The sequence below is a fragment of the Patiria miniata genome, unplaced genomic scaffold (genome assembly GCF_015706575.1).
Source record: "Patiria miniata isolate m_02_andy unplaced genomic scaffold, ASM1570657v1 HiC_scaffold_1, whole genome shotgun sequence".
NCBI lineage: Eukaryota > Metazoa > Echinodermata > Asteroidea > Valvatida > Asterinidae > Patiria > Patiria miniata.
Genome location: NW_024037047.1, coordinates 15,275,222 through 15,292,737, shown reverse-complemented (window position 1 = coordinate 15,292,737; position 17,516 = coordinate 15,275,222). Strand labels below are relative to the sequence as shown.

The window sequence follows — 17,516 nt, the reverse complement described above, 5'->3', positions numbered from 1 at the left end:
TTCTATTTCCTGTAAAGTTCAGCAACTACGGGACGCTAAGCCTGGGTTGTAATCAGTGCGGCAGCCCGTAGGGATGTTCTTGCACCACCACATCAACAAACCGGTGTCATAGTTATCAGGGGTTGGATCAATGTCAGCTAGATGGTGTTTGAGCTCATTGGTGAAGCCTTCACAGTTGGCCTTACTAAGTTGAAACAGTGGTGGAATGGAATTATTGCGAAGAGACAGCAGCAGTCACTTTGATTCCAATAGGGCGATGTCAGGTCTCTGGAATGGGGTCAAGGACCATCTTGTTGCTAAGTGAGGCGATGTTTTGGCTCACAAGGGCTGGAGCAGGGTTGAAACTTTATCTCCAGCCTCCACTGTGGAAAAACTTCGACAGTTTCGCATTGTCATTTGTGAATAAGGCTCAGTTGACTTGCTTCGGCCAGCGATTTAAAAGCGCCGACGTCTGTGATGGAATGATAGCCAATGATGCTGCTGTGGCTATTAAATCCCCGATAATTACGCGTGGCTTGGGCTGTGTTGTGGATTGTGGCGGTGGCATTAGGATGGAATTAAGACCTGGAGGTGCTTAAATCACCTCCTCTCTGGAGTGGCTCGCACCAAAAGCACCATGAAGAAGTGGGGATTTTCCTCAACCGACAAACACCCTGTGTGAGTGCGGTACTGCAGAGGACACTTTACAACATTTCATATTTAGATGCCAGGCACTAAAGGGTTGGTCATATTTTGGCCCTAAAAGGGGGTGGATTTTCGCCCTTTCTACTTTTTCCGCGATACTCTTAAAAAAGTTATTTATTTCGCAGCCTGAGCTGTCCTGACTTTTTAGCCTCGAGTCTTGCACATCTTTTGATACCAAAAACATAAAATTCGAACCACAGGTTGCCGCGCAGCGAAATATTTTCGGCGCTACCCTCCGTCAAAACTGAAATTCCCCATATACGTAGTGTATACATTTGAATTACCATACGTGCTTATGAATAATTAATTAGCCGTAATTCCAAAACCCTTTGACCTATAGTTATGAAATTTATTGGGTTTGTTCATGTTAAGTTGTTCTATGCATGTACCGAGTTTCATAATTTTTCGTCACTCGATGGCCGAGGTCATGGGGGGGGGCGGAATTTTGTTAACCCTTTCCTTACCATGGACGACTTTTGTCGACAAGAAGTACCCCCTGATACTATTGTGACACTGGAAAATGTGACACGACAAGGATGGTGTACATTTACTGTGTCTGGTTCATTTAATGGTGAACTGCATCTTACACAAACAAAACAAACCCTGAAAAGATACAAAATAGAAATTCCATATAAATACAATGCTTTAGGAAATACCAATCCAGCAAAGTAAATTATAAAAAGAACAATAATAATCCTCAGAGAATCTAATGCAATCAAAAGAGATAAATCGAACTCGATAACACAATTTGCTTCTAACCGTAAAGTCAAGTTAAATTCCAAAATGAATTAATACAAGGCATGTGAATGCTTTAACTTGCAAAGACAAAATAGGAAATAACTAAAGCACATGTGCAATGACCTCTAAATATATGACTATGGACTCAGCAAACCATAGACTTAAATCAGTCCACTCATCATTATAACCTAAGGATCCATAAAGAAACTAACTTAGGAAAAATGAATTAATATCACAAAAAGGACTATGGAGAAATAACATAACTAAATAAATGCTAAACAAATATGCAGATGGCATGCTTAATTAAATGTAAAAAGAGAAATATGAGTAATATATGCTGCATCACATAAACTTAAGGACTAGTGTGCCAGTCTAATAAGACACTACTGGTATCTTAGTTCACACGCTCCAATAAACACTGGACAAAAGAAATCTCTGCAGGGTAATAAACATACTTGGCAGACTTCCTGCCTCCCTGTACTAAGGTATAGTGCCTTCCAAGAAACTGTGTGCACCTCATTATATATGCAGCAACTTAGGGGATTAAGGGTCTAAACAGTGGCTATACTACACTGCACTATGGGCATCTACACAGGACAAAGGAACTATGAATTTATACACTAAAGTATAAATCTAAGAATACGTACATAAAAAAGTGGAAAATAGATGATGAGGAATATATAGTAAAATAAGGAAATCTATTCTTGAACTTTGTGTACTCAAGAAGTTAACTAAATGTGAACAAGAAATAAAGTGGATATACATGTACATGTAAGGCAAAGTAAGGGAAATCTAAATCCTTCAAATCCATGGAAATATTTATATCTCTAAACACAGAAAGTCATCAAAAGGATGATCTTTCCTAAATATGCAATTATAAATACAACAACACAGTGAATCTGGGCTTCCTAAAGACCATCAATGAATGAATCCACTTTCAATTCAGTAATCAGAGTAAAGTTTAAGAATACTCAAGCTAACTTCAGAATTAATCAAAAAGTGTTCAAAAAGTCTCAATAATAAGAAACTTAGGAACTTTAACAAAAAGACAACTATTAAAACAATATAAAGTAGAAATGTGTTTGTGGACAAACACAAGCTGTTTCGGATATTTGAAATACTCTGTGCACGTGATGAACACTTGATGAAGTCACTTCGAATGTCATCTGCCAAGTGAAAAGTCAATCAGACATACAGTGCCAAAGTACATGGTTTGAAGAAAAACGTGTACAAAACCTATGGGGAAAATGCATCTTTAATGTGAAGTAACCTTACACCTGATGATGTCACGATCACGATTTTTTTCTAGGACCATCTGTGGGTGGTAGTCTAAGTGTGTCAAGTCTAATGTCGATCGGATTTACCAAAGTGCCAAAGTAGAATGTTTTAAAACGTGTACAAACCCTACGGGGAAAAATGCATCTTTAATGTGACGTAAACCAACACCTGATGACGTCACGATCACAAATTTGTTCTAGGACCATCTGTGGGTGATGGTCTAAGTGTGTGCCAAGTGTAAAGTCCATCGAATTTATGAAAGTGCCAAAGTGGAGTGTTTTATGAAAACGTGTACAAACCCTATGGGGAAAATGCATCTTAAATGTGACGTAACCTGACACCTGAGGATGTCACGGTCACGAATTTCTTCTACAACCATCTGTGGGTGGTGGTCTAAGTATGTATCAAGTCTGAGGTCGATCGGATTGACGAAGAGGCCAAAGTGGAGTCTTTTAAAACGTGTACAAAACATATGGGGAAAAATGCATCTATAATGTGACGTAACCCGACACCTGATGACGTCACGGTCACAAATTTCCTCTAGGACCATCTGTGGGTGGTGGTCTAAGTATGTACCAAGTCTGAAATCGATCGGATTTAAAAAGTGGCAAAGTGGACTGGCTGAAGAAACGTGTGTTAAACCTATGGAGAAAAAGTCTGAAAAAAAAGAAAAAAAAAGAAAAACAAAATCTTAACGAAAACAACAGCTGTTTCGGTGTGTCACCGAAACAGCTAATGAATTCTTACCCCAGTCGAGTCATCCACAAAATCTTGAGGCATTAATTAAAGTACATGTGTAGAAGGAAGCAGGACACTAGCTGTGTGGTGTTAACAGTGACAGAGCTAGTGGTGGAATGACTCACTCAAGACAAAGGATAAGTGTGAGCTTTACCTTAAGGGTCAAGCGAGGGCGCTGCGCAGGAGAAATATGTAAATGAGCTGTCACATACTCCCCTGCTCTAAGGTTGGCGTCCGGACAACCTAAACCGATACAAGATTAATACAAGGTAACAAAGTACAATTAACTATTTACAAAAAAAATCATCTTGGCTGGACTCCGGCCAACATCTGCGCTAATAGCAGCTGCGTTCGGCTGATGTCCGCCAGTACACGTGGGTCTATTGCAGGTGCAGGGACAGGTATTGCTGGAGTCTCCGACTGGATGACGGACTTCGGGAGGTGATGGGGATTGGAGTGTTGTCCCGCTCCAGCACGGCTGGTGTGGCGCGACTGTTCCGCTTTGGCAAGTGGGACCTCCTCCTCTGTAGTGGGTTCCGGTGAAGAATCTTCCACTTCTGATGGGGGTTGCGGGGCTAGATCATCAGGGTGGTGCTCCCCTGCTTTGTGTAAAACAGCGGGTGCTCTATCTTGATCTTGCACATTTGAAGAAGATTGAGGGGCCTGGTCCTCAGGGTGGTGCTCCCCTGCTTTGTAAAAAGCAGTGGGTCCTCTCTCTGGCTCTTTGCTCTTGATGATGGCTGGTGTCCCTGGGGCCTCCTCCGGATGTGTCACTATGATAAGGTGTTCGTCGTCTTCCTCTTCTGCATCAGTGTGAACTGATGAACTAGGTACATCATCTTTTGTCGGGTGACAATCTGCAATGGGTGCAACATCCTGCACCATGGCCCGACCATCCAGCAGGTCCCGTCTGTTGACCGTCTTCTCTTGCCCATCTCTGTCAAGTGGAGCTACCACATATACATGCCCTGTGGGGTTGGGCCTGTGTATGACTTTGTGGGGTATGTCTCCCCAGACATCTTGGATCTTGTGTCTGCCCTTGATTGCTCTATTACGGAGAAAGACCCTTGCTCCAACATGGAGATCCTCATCTCTCGCTGCCTCATTGTGGCGTTGCTGTCTTCTGAGAGCCTCCTTCTCTGTTTTTTCTGCAGCCAACTCGAATGCTAACCTCATTCGTTTGTGATGGTCAGCAATCCACTGCTCGAGCTCAGGATCGTCGTCTTCCTCTCTTCCGAACCCAAGAAGGTGGTCTACGGGTAATCTCGGTTCCCGGCCGAAGAAGAGATAGTAGGGGGAGTAACCTGTTGAGGAGTGGGGTGTCGCGTTGTATGCGAAGATCAGCTCTGGGAGATGTTCTGGCCATCTGCGCTTCTGGTCCGGGGCAGCGTGCGTAAGCGATCGTACATGGTCCGATTAAAACGCTCGCACTGCCCATTTCCTTCGGGGTGGTAAGGCGTTGTTCGGCTCTTGGTGACACCGTACATCTCACAGAGTTCCCGGATGACTTTGCTTTCGAAGTTCCTGCCCTGGTCACTGTGAAGTCTGCGAGGCACACCAAAACGGACGAACCAGTCTCTCACTAAGCATCGAGCCACCGTTCTTGCCTTTTGGTCTTTGCATGGTATGGCTTGTGTAAACTTTGTAAAGACATCGGTGAGAACCAGCACGTTTTCCACATTGTTTGTGCCAGGCTCCAGGACGGTGAAGTCTATGGCGAGAACTTCGAGGGGTCTTTTGGCGATTAAGGAACCCATGGTAGGATGGAGCTTCTTCCCAGCTTTGGCTAACATACACCTCTGACAATTCCGGCAGTACTCTTCGATGTCGTGTATCATCCCTGGCCAGAAACATCTGCTACGGGCGAGTGCAAGGGTACTTTCTACTCCTTGATGTCCAACCTGATCATGGACTGCGGCTAACAACTGCTCTCGTAGAACTTGAGGAAGTAGAAGTTGACTGATCTCGCCACTCGCTTCTTTTCTTTTCTTGTAGAGAATGTTGTCTCTGGCCTCCAGGTGGTTCCAGAACTTCAGCAACTTCCGCGTTGGCTTGTCCTCCTTCATGAGCTTACTGATGTGTGGTTGTCGTCCACTCTCCCAGTAAGTCCACAATCTGCCTAGGTGTTTGTCGTTCCGTTGGAGTGTAGCCATGTCTTCAGTAGAGATGGAGGGAAGGGTTGACATCGCAGCGGGTGCTGTCACATCTGGTCTGATGCGGAGTTCATTTAGTCCAGCTTCAACCAGGGTGCCTCTTACTTGCGAAACAACTGTGGAGGGGATGGGAGTGGAAGAATAAGATGAAGAAATGGTCTCTTCAGTGGACATCTCTTCAGAGTGGGCAGTTTGCAGATCTTCACTGTGAGTGGTTTTCCTGCTGAGGGCATCGGCATTGCTGTTACTCCTTCCTGATCTATACTTGATAGTGAACTGGAATTGTTCCAACTCTCCAGCCCATCTGGTCTCTGTCGCTTCCAACTTCGTGTTCGTCTGAAGATAGCTGAGGGGGTTATTATCAGTGTATAGTTCTGCATGTTCCTTTCATTCTCTCTCAAGCCTCTACTTGCGTAACCCAGGACTACCAAACCTTGCTCTTGTTGTTGGGACAACACTGCACCCAGACCTTGGTAGCTAGCATCAACCTCCAGGATGAATTGACGAGAGAAATCGGGGTAGCCTAGGAGAGGAGCAGTCGTCAGAAGTTGCTTCAAGTAAGTGAACGACTTGTCACAAGACTCATCCCATGCATCTGATATGGGTTTGATGGGACTGAACTTTCTGTGCTTCTTCATCCCTGTTCCTCCTAAGAGTGCGTGGAGTGGAGCCGCGACTTTAGCAAACCCCGGTACGAAACGGCGGTAGTACCCAGCTAGACCAAGAAACCCGCGGAGTTCACGTTCTGTGGCTGGCTTCTTCCATTCTCTCACCGCGCTTATCTTCTCAGGATCTGGAGATATCCCTCCATCAGATATGAAATGGCCCAAGTACCTCAATTGTTCCGTGAACAGATTGCACTTCTCTGGTTTAACCTTCAAGCCAAATTCAGTGAGGCGGTCCAGCACTAACCGTAGTCGTTCAAGCGTCTCCTCGAAGGTACGACCAAAGACTAAGATGTCATCTAAGTAGACGATGAGAGACTGGAAGTTTTTGTCACCGAATGCTTTGTCCATCAAGCGCATGAATGTTGCTGGCGCATTGCAGAGGCCGAAGGGCATACGGGTGAACTCGTACAGGCCTCCAGTCCCTACTCGGAATGCTGTCTTCTCAACATCTTTTGCAGCAACGGGAATTTGATGGAACCCATGGGCGAGATCTAGGCTGCAAAAGAACTTCGCTCCACCAAGTGCATCGAGGGCGGGGAAGTGGATAGGCATCTCTGTGAGTCTTGGCATTCAGGGCCCTGTAATCAACACAAAGCCTCAGCTTTCCATCTCGCTTCCTCACGAGTACGATCGGTGAAGCATACGGACTAGACGACTCCCTGATCACGCCCCTTTCGAGAGATTTCTGCAGGTATTCTCGAACTTCAGCCCATAGGTGAGGAGGTATGCGCCGGTGAGGTACTCAACTGGAACATCGTCAGTAGTGTTGATAGCATGAGGTATTTTGTCACAGAGTCCGATGTCGTCTTCATCTCTGCTAAATGTGCTTGCATGGCTGGAAATTAGTTGGTGGATTTGATGTTGCTGATCGTCACTTAGCCCAGTACCGACTTTCATCCGTGACATCAGGCTCCTGGCTTCATCAGCGCAGTCGTTTTTAACTTCACCTGCCTGCATTTCCTGCCAAGTTGCTTCAAAAGCTCTGCTGTGCTGTTCGGCGACCGCACTGCTCACTGTGGCTACTGGGGTTCTCGGGGGTAAATAGAGGTCATCATTCGTAAAGTTAGCAACTTGAACTGGTATTCTACCACTGCTGTCGACGGAGACTAGTCTAGGAGCTACAGCTAACCCATTTGGTATGTGGGTCACATCTACATCCAGCTGTTCTATTATGGCCTCGTAAGTCACATCAGTTGCAGCAGGTTTCACTGAACATTCCATCAGAAGGAGAGAGTTGGCGGGGACTAGGATGGGCTTGGAACCCACTGTTCGGACTTTACCTGCAATATCTGACTGATGTACAGTGCCACTTCGCACTTCCTCATAGAGAGTGAGTACATGAGCCCATTCAGGTCCGTCACTTCGTCTGTTCAACATCTCCAGGTAGTTTTGGCCGCTTGCATCTTGCCGTAACTTCTCTCGGATGTCCCTGAAGATGTTTGACCCAATCACTCCTGGTAATCTCTTCTTCCTCTCTGCAATTGATGTGCCTGTAGGGTCCTTGACCACCAGAAAACCCATGTTGATGAAAGAGTGGCCCAGCACTGTTAGTGGCAATTCAACATAGCCGAGGTAGGGAATGGCCAGACCTTGAGCACCGGAGATGCTGATGAACGCAGTCACATCTACTCATTCTGTCTCAGGAAAGTGTTCTCTGAATAAAGATTCAGTAATCGTTGAAACTTGCGCTCCTGTGTCAAGTAGACAACGCACCCTTGATGCACCAAGCTGGACGACAGATTCTGGACACTGCCCTACCGCTTTTCTGTAGATTGAGCCGCTATTAGTTGATTCTTGTGGGCCTGTCGTGTGGCTCTCAATGACAGGCCGTTCAAGTTTAACTGAGGGCCAGGCTTCTGGGGAATGAACTGCTGTGCTGGGGACTGCTGGGGAACAAACTGCCGTACTGGGGACTGCTGGGGGACAAACTGCTGTACTGGGGACTGCTGAGGAATGAACTGTTGGGCCGCGGACTGCTGGGGACAAAGTGCTGTGCCATAGACTGCTGGGGGACAAACTGCTGGGGATCCCTGGTACCCTGACTCGTTCCTCCTGACGACGGGGATGACGGGGGATGGGGACAGTCTCGCTTGAGATGACCTGTGGACTGGCAATTGTAGCAACGTCTAGGACCCTGACTCCAACGGCGAGCAGGTCGCTGCATGGCCTGTAAGAGTGCCTCAATCTGCTGCTGTTGCCGCTTCAGTTGTTCACCCTGCCTCTCAAGACGTGCCTTCATGCCATGTGCCCCATCTTCAGCCTTGACCTCCTGTACTGCTACTGCCTTCTGGGTTTTGACACGGCTGGTGCCAAGCCACTCGATGGCACGGTCTCTGGCATCGAAGAAACTCAGCTCTGGCGAAACAATATTCATGCGCCGCAGTTCTCTCCGTAGACCCTCATCATAAACTGCCTCGGCTAGCCTTCCCTTCAGTGTTTTATCTCTCGTCACATTGAAGGAGACATCCAAACGACCCATGGAATTAAACAATTCCATGAGCTCGAGGGAGAAACTCAGTAGATCTTCTCCTTGGCCTTGTCGGAAGGAGAAAAACGTCTGCTGGATCTGGGGAAGCGTCTCACCATCACCAAAGACTTTCAGCAATACACAGTAGATTTCCTCTGGACTCTTTACGGTGTCACCTCTGCCAAGGATTTCTTGCCTAGCTCTGCCGGCGAGATGGTCGATGATGAACGCAGCGCCATCCTCCTCTCCTATCTGTCGAGCCGTCAACTGCCCTTTGACGTCACTGACCCACTCTTGGACGGATGGATCACTCGGTTTCTCCGTCTTTCCCCTGAAGCGTTCCAGCCGTCTCCCTGCCGCTACGTATATCTGCTTCGCTGGTGGGGTAGTGGAGCTGACGCCTGCTGTGGCCTTCTCGCGCTCCTCCTTCTCCGCCTGAAGAGCTACCTTCATCGCCTCAAGCTCGGCCCGCAGTTGCTCCATTCCCTCCATTCTTGATAGATGTAGCAGCTCGTCTCAGGGTCAGTTGTCTGCCGTTAGTTTCGCCTCATCAGGGTCAGTTGTCTGCCGTTAGATTCGCCTCATCCTCGACTGGGGGTAGATGCAGTATTAGTACACCATCCTGTCTACGACGCCAAATGTGACACTGGAAAATGTGACACGACAAGGATGGTGTACATTTACTGTGTCTGGTTCATTTAATGGTGAACTGCATCTCACACAAACAAAACAAACCCTGAAAAGATACAAAATAGAAATTCCATATAAATACAATGCTTTAGGAAATACCAATCCAGCAAAGTAAATTATAAAAAGAACAATAATAATCCTCAGAGAATCTAATGCAATCAAAAGAGATAAATCGAACTCGATAACACAATTTGCTTCTAACCGTAAAGTCAAGTTAAATTCCAAAATGAATTAATACAAGGCATGTGAATGCTTTAACTTGCAAAGACAAAATAGGAAATAACTAAAGCACATGTGCAATGACCTCTAAATATATGACTATGGACTCAGCAAACCATAGACTTAAATCAGTCCACTCATCATTATAACCTAAGGATCCATAAAGAAACTAACTTAGGAAAAATGAATTAATATCACAAAAAGGACTATGGAGAAATAACATAACTAAATAAATGCTAAACAAATATGCAGATGGCATGCTTAATTAAGTGTAAAAAGAGAAATATGAGTAATATATGCTGCATCACATAAACTTAAGGACTAGTGTGCCAGTCTAATAAGACACTACTGGTATCTTAGGTCACACGCTCCAATAAACACTGGACAAAAGAAATCTCTGCAGGGTAATAAACATACTTGGCAGACTTCCTGCCTCCCTGTACTAAGGTATGGTGCCTTCCAAGAAACTGTGTGCACCTCATTATATATGCAGCAACTTAGGGGATTAAGGGTCTAAACAGTGGCTATACTACACTGCACTATGGGCATCTACACAGGACAAAGGAACTATGAATTTATACACTAAAGTATCAATCTAAGAATACGTACATAAAAAAAGTGGAAAATAGATGATGAGGAATATATAGTAAAATAAGGAAATCTATTCTTGAACTTTGTGTACTCAAGAAGTTAACTAAATGTGAACAAGAAATAAAGTGGATATACATGTACATGTAAGGCAAAGTAAGGGAAATCTAAATCCTTCAAATCCATGGAAATAGATTATATTTCTAAACACAGAAAGTCATCAAAAGGATGATCTTTCCTAAATATGCAATTATAAATACAACAACACAGTGAATCTGGGCTTCCTAAAGACCATCAATGAATGAATCCACTTTCAATTCAGTAATCAGAGTAAAGTTTAAGAATACTCAAGCTAACTTCAGAATTAATCAAAAAGTGTTCACAAAGTCTCAATAATAAGAAACTTAGGAACTTTAACAATAAGACAACTATTAAAACAATATAAATGAATTCTTACCCCAGTCGAGTCATCCACAAAATCTTGAGGCATTAACTAAAGTACATGTGTAGAAGGAAGCAGGACACTAGCTGTGTGGTGTTAACAGTGACAGAGCTAGTGGTGGAATGACTCACTCAAGACAAAGGATAAGTGTGAGCTTTACCTTAAGGGTCAAGCGAGGGCGCTGCGCAGGAGAAATATGTAAATGAGCTATCACTATGAACATCTGATCCCTTAGATTGTCATTAAAAGTCCATTTCTCAGTGAAAAGAATCTGTAAGTGATGTTACACGGACATTTACATGGACCTTATATAGGACTAATTCTGTAAGGGTATTTTCACGTTTTTTAATGACCCTGGCCACTGAGGATTATTATTGATTATACATAACGCTACACTGGGTCTATCTCCATGGGCAAACAAAGGACTTTCTTAAGGGTGTTTTCACGGACTGCTAATCTGGCTTAATATGTTGAAAAATCCGTGAAAATTTAGTTAACTGTAATTTCAAGGGAAAATGGCTCTTTTACGAATTGTTAAGGGATAAAGATGTTTGTTGATATGAGGCAGTGCTCACCCCTCCAAGGACCACATTCAAGAATTAACAGATGCTTTTGCTGGATTGAGGTTGTACGTAAATTTAACATGGAGGCAGTTGGAGGATTTTGCAGGATTGAGGTTGCATTCTAGCAAAAATGTTTTCAGAGTGAGTAAGGGTTAGAGTGAAGTACCCTGACACCACTGAAATAATCGTCGTTCATATGAAAATTGCAAGAAATGTCTTCACATTCCTGTGGTGACCTATATGCACATACATGTATGCATGTGCATTCATAAATATGCACAAACCAATTGGCATGCATGTTTAAATAATTTAGATGAACAAGTTGTGCTATGTTTAAATTCAAATTCGATTTTATCACACAAAGCGCACGTATTTCACCTGAAACCTGTATGTGAACTGATTGGCGAATGGTTGCATATATATATATATATATATATATCCAATGAAATCGTCTTCTATCACAATTCACAGTGCTCGATACATCTCTGTAGAGCTATAATCATGCAATAAATTCAGAATACGAGTTAAACAAACTTTGGCATATCTCTCTTCTGAACAGACTGTTTCGTACCATAAGGCACTCATCAGTGCCTTATGGTACGAAACAGTCTGATGAGTGCCTTATGGTACGAAACAGTCTGTTCAGAAGAGAGATATGCCAAAGTTTGTTTAACTCGTATTCTGAATTTATTGCATGATATATATATATATATATATATATATATATATATATATATATATATATATATATATATATATATATATATATATATATATATATATATATATATATATATATATATATATATATATATATATATATATATATATATATATATATATATATATATATATATATATATATATATATATATATATATATATATATATATATATCCAATGAAATCGTCTTCTATCACAATTCACTATCACAATATATATATAAGCCACTTCGGAGTTACAACTGCTTGTGCGCATATCAGATGACGATTAGGGTCAGTCTGTGGATACACAGTTCACCACACGCGTGCAAAATCATAACAATGTACAAACCAAATCGAAGAAAAGTTCTGGTTTTGAAGTAGATGCAAATGTTGATGTATGCTCCATTAACCAGTGGCGTATCCAATGGGGGGCAGAGGGGGCAGTCTGCCCCTCCCCCGGGGGATTTTTGTAAAACAGAATTTGTGTTAAGCAATAATGGTCAATTATTATAATAATGGTCATTTTTGAAGAGCGCCCCCATTTAGCCCCTCCCCCCCCCCCTGCTGTACGGAGGCCAAGTGTACTGAGAAAAAAAAATGTCTACATGTCTACAATGTCTACATTTGGGCGCGGATGTGCGGTTGCCCCCCCCCCCCCGACATCCAAAGCTGAATACGCTACTGACGAAAGTTTCTATCTTCCTTTTTTTTTTACTAGATACAAACATGCGAAATGCTGATTCGGTTACCATGAGCCCCAGAGACTTGTGTGCATTTATCTGCTTTGTTTATCCACAGAACCTAATTATTGTCATCTGATGTGTGCACACGAAGTAAATCCGAAGTTGCCTATTATTATGTAAAAGATGGATGGAAAAAAAACACGCGATAATTGTGTATTCATGGACACAAGTGCATACAAGTGCATACAACATTTCCACAGAGTTGCATAAATGTGTACGGTAAGGTCTTTACATAATTGTTTTTTTTTAGTTGAACAATATTTACGTGATATCAAAGTGATATCAATGTTTAGGAACCCCTCTATTAATAACACAAACTTGCTATGTCACTTATTAGAATGCTAGATGGTGTCTTTTAAAGCAATGTACATTTGTAAAATGCTGACTGCCACATCTCGGCAGTACTTTTCCCAAAACTCTGTTGTAGATAAATGTAAATGTCCAGATTTTCTTACAGTGTTCATATGTGATAACTCTGTTGTTCATAGTTTGTGGTGCCTGCATACTTTCCTGCCACTCTTTACACTGAAGACTCAAAGTGCTTTACAACTGTTACCCCGGTTCATCAGGCCATGAGATCATTTTTCTGCAGCAGCTGTGCATCAGCATCTGGTCTCTACCCTCACAGGTACCCATTTATACTACCGGAGAGAGAGAGAGGGGAAATTGCACTCGTAGAAAAGTGTCTTGCCCAAGAACACAAACACCATTTCCACTGTCACCATTGTACCACTTGAGCTAATTTACATGCAGGATGTACTGTCCTTGCTATATTTTTGACTTTCACCCTCAAAAAGATATTTTTAAGTAATTTTTTGCGAGCAAACTTTTGACGAATCTAACCAAAAAATAACCAACATTAATACATGTATAACGGAGTTACTTGACAGATTTAAAATTGGAAGATTATTTGATTTTATAATTGGAATTGCAATAGACATACATTTCTGGTTATTGGATTGTATTATTGTAATTGCAATAAACATAAATTTCTGGTGGAATGGTATGATTTTTCAATGGTGAAATTTAAAAAATATTCCAAGCACGATATGGGACGGAGGGGTACCCCCCAATCTCCCCCATAAGCAAACCCTAGACTATTGTTACCTAACACATCCCCCTAGATACCTCAAAAGAATTGAACCATGAACAGTACATGTAGATGTGTTTGTGACTATACTTTCACAAGTCCCATGGAAGAGCACATGATGTGTACTCATCAGTGCGCACATGGCAAAGTAAGGTATTCACTACTAAGTTTATTCTTAGTATGCACCAACCGAAAGCATCTTCGTGTGAGTGTCAGGCCTCATCCACAATGCATTCTAATGTCCGTAGTCTAGGGGCTAGACGTTGTTATGGTCTGACACGCGATAACCCGCTGCTACGATAACCTGCCGCCGTGTTAGGGCGTTATCACGACCACCCAATAACACCAACAAACTGTCAGTTACAATGTCTTGGCCAATTCGTATTGGTTGCATGGGTGTTGCAATGATTTGTTTCCGGGGGGGGGGGGCAAACCAAATTGTTAAGAAAATTCCTTAACTTTTTCATTACATTCTCAATTCATCATTTTTCCGATCGTGAGCAGGGGAGCATTTGCCCTCCTCCCCCCCCCCCCATCAAATTAACAGCGATGTGGCTTCGTACCTCTTTCCTTTTTTTCATTTCCGTTTTCTAGTTCGTGGGTGATTTTTGTTGGTCATGATAATGCCCTCTCGTGGCGGCAGGTTATCGCGTATCAAACCATAACAACGTCTAGTCTCTAGACTAAAATGTCTTTCCCAGTGGTCTCCCCAAACTCTCTCTTTATAACCGTTGAGGGGGTACTTGTGCATGGAGCCCATAGGCATTGTTATGAGTCTTGTCAGTAGGTGGACAAAGTTATTAAAGTTACAGGGGCGGATCCAGGAATTTTTAAGGGGGGGGGGGTGTTTCATCAGCAATAAAATCTGAAGTGTAGACCGGGTTTTTTTTTTATCCGGACACTTGGTATGTGAAAATCAATAGGTGAGTGGGGGGGGGGGGGGGGGGGGGGGGGCTTGTACCACAATTTTCAACGGGGACACTGTTCAAATCCGACGATTATTGACACTATATTACAGAATAGTGTACCCCCTAGCCAAGCTGATGGCTCTGTACGTATTTTGTGCACAGACGAACATTATTATCAATTTGACAGAGGTGTGTTTTTTTTACCCCCAACCCCAAAAATCCGCACCTGAGTTAAGTTACAAATGAGCCTTTCACACTAGTGGCACATATCGGGGGGGGGGGGGGGGGTTGTTACTTGAACCCCCCCCCCTCCCAAGAAGTTGTCACTTTATATATTTTTTTTTTGGGGGGGGGGGCAATTTTGCTTTTTAGTCCCACAATTTGAATGTGGTGATACCGGGCGCGGACCCCCCCCCCCAGCTCTGTCAATTGTTGTTTTCCATAGAAATTTCAAAAAAATAATGCAAACCAACCCCCGCTCCCCCTGCTCTGACACCAAAACAAAAAATATACTGGTATAATGTTCGTCTGTTCAAAATACGGACAGTGGCAGCTAAGATAGGGGGTATTTTTACACCAATCTGTAACCCAGTGCTAATAATCGTCGAATTTGAACAGCCCCCCACCCCCCAGTTTTGCTACTTTACGGAGGCAATGTGTCCGGAAAAAAAACCCTGTCTATATTTTAGATTTTGTGCTGATGAAACACCCCCCCAAGGAAATTTCTGGATCCGCCCCTGGATATGTTTGTGGCGTATGTTCGAGTTGTGTAGTAGGGAAATGGCGCCACCAATGTCGATAAAGTCCGTCCCCCCAACAAAAATATATATAGGCTTAAATTTTTCTGTAACCAAACATTTTTGCAAACATTTAAAAACAAAAAAAGCCAAACTTCTAAAAAAAAAAATGAGAAAAAAAAATGCCCCCAAGCCAAATCCTGGGTGCGCCACTGTTTCATACTATTAAAGATCTCCAATGGGACTTTAATCTGCCTGAGATTTCAGGAACCCCTTTTATACTAGCAGAATCCAACACAACTTGTATATGGGTCCGGTGCCGAGTAATATCCAAAGTCTGTGGCCAATCTGTATTTTAAGTGTAAATGGTACCGGTACTAGTACATTTATCTGTGAGTATTCTATGGGATCTGCATGGTTTATTTCAACATGGGTTGTGAGATGATAGTTAGAAAATAACTAAAGTGTGCTTAAGTTTGGAAGAGACCGCGCCACTTAAAAGTGTGACTCCTTTTCTGCTTCAGTTAGTGCTGGTCCTAAAGGACCTACCCGTCTCACTGACTGACCTCTTCACTGATTGGCTGACTGACTCACTGTCACTTATGATTTATTAATTGATTTATTCCATTTCTTCACACAGGGTGTGTCAAAGAGTTAAGAAACTGGTTTCCATTGGGTCCCAGCATACACAACAATTATTACATAATGTTAAGTAAAGTTAAAGTCTGAAGGAAAAGTACATTGGCAAAACATACGATGAGTAATAATAATTACAAACACAAGTACTTGCATATCAGAAATATTATATTAAAGACGTGTATTGAGAATGTTTAAGACATGATGGTGCCAAAAAAAAAAAATCTTGTAGAGCAGCATTATCTATATCTTCAAAACATCGAAAATTAATTGAACGGCCTTTCATGTTAGGCGTTTTCCAATTATGCAAACCACAAACAAGAAAGTGGTCACTTATCAGAACTTGTAAGACACCACAATCTTTTATGAACTCTGGGTGGGAGCTGAGCATGAGATCGATTGTAGTTTGAGTTTGAAACAAATTAAAACAAGAAATCATTGGGTTTGAGTTAAAGCTATTATCGTGTTGCGAAACATCCATATTAAAATCCCAGTTACAATAAATTCTTAAGTTGGCCTGGTTTTTTGCTGGTGGAGAGAGGCAGTGCCGTCATATTGGCATTGCGGTACTTTCCTCGCCTTCCACCACTGTGACCCAGGTTCGAATCCCGCCTGGGCCAATATGTGGATTGGGTTTTAGTCCATGCCTGATTCTGTGGGTTATTCCCAGAATATCATTCAGAGGTTTTACTCCAACCTCTAATACTGTAATTTCTTCTTATTGACTTCTCTATGGGTTTCTTCAGGCTTTAAAATGTACAATGCCTAGATGCTTTTGATGATTTTTTTTACTCTCATGTTTAAATGAAATATCACAAGTAAAATCGTTTGTTTGGGCTTCTTTCATATTCATAATAAACCAATACCACGAGAATAATAAGTTTCCTATTTTACTGCAACATTTGACAATGTGATATCACAAAAACAGCCAGATTTATCATGCTTGAATTAAAACTGAAGTGTGCAATACTGTGTTTAACACCATGTTTTAGCTACAGAATGCCATCCCCTACATCTGTATAATGAAATATACATTTGTACATGTAGGATAACTTTTTGGATGGACACATTCGAAAATAAAGTTTGGAAGGTGCCATACCCTTGAAACAAAACAACACTGGAATTCCTATGTCCCTTCCATATAAATATACGGATTTGGGAAATTATTCAAATATAATTGGCAAGTTTGGTAAAACTGTTGTTTACTTTCATAAACGATAGTGTAATCATATCAGGAGTATAATAATTTGCCTTATCTTACTCTCATGCTTTACAGTCCAATATTATAAAAGTGCAACACTCTGTTTACTTGCATGTTCTAACAAAATACAAGTATAATTTTGTTTATGATACTTTCGTATACAATGATTTTCCCACTTTACAAGTCATCAGCAACACTTGTAATTTATTCCCATTGAAATGTCACAAGTGAAATAATTTGTTTACGCTACTTGTGTGTACTAAATAATA

The 17,516-nt window shown here is 42.3% G+C and overlaps 1 protein-coding gene and 2 long non-coding RNA genes across 3 annotated transcripts; all 3 read right to left on the bottom strand.

Annotated features, from left to right (window-relative positions):
• Positions 1–1,226: 1,226 nt before the first annotated feature.
• Positions 1,227–3,699, bottom strand: LOC119723623. Its single transcript, XR_005270561.1, has 2 exons — positions 3,448–3,699; positions 1,227–1,287 (listed from the first exon to the last, which is right to left on the bottom strand). It is a non-coding gene; the product is annotated as an uncharacterized LOC119723623 (long non-coding RNA).
• Positions 3,700–8,079: 4,380 nt separating this feature from the next.
• Positions 8,080–9,272, bottom strand: LOC119723609. The gene has a single exon (XM_038194352.1). It carries the CDS (start codon positions 9,216–9,218, stop codon positions 8,097–8,099), a length of 1,122 nt encoding a protein of 373 aa, XP_038050280.1. The 5' UTR covers positions 9,219–9,272; the 3' UTR covers positions 8,080–8,096.
• Positions 9,273–9,365: 93 nt separating this feature from the next.
• Positions 9,366–10,873, bottom strand: LOC119723617. Its single transcript, XR_005270557.1, has 2 exons — positions 10,681–10,873; positions 9,366–9,462 (listed from the first exon to the last, which is right to left on the bottom strand). It is a non-coding gene; the product is annotated as an uncharacterized LOC119723617 (long non-coding RNA).
• Positions 10,874–17,516: the final 6,643 nt, after the last annotated feature.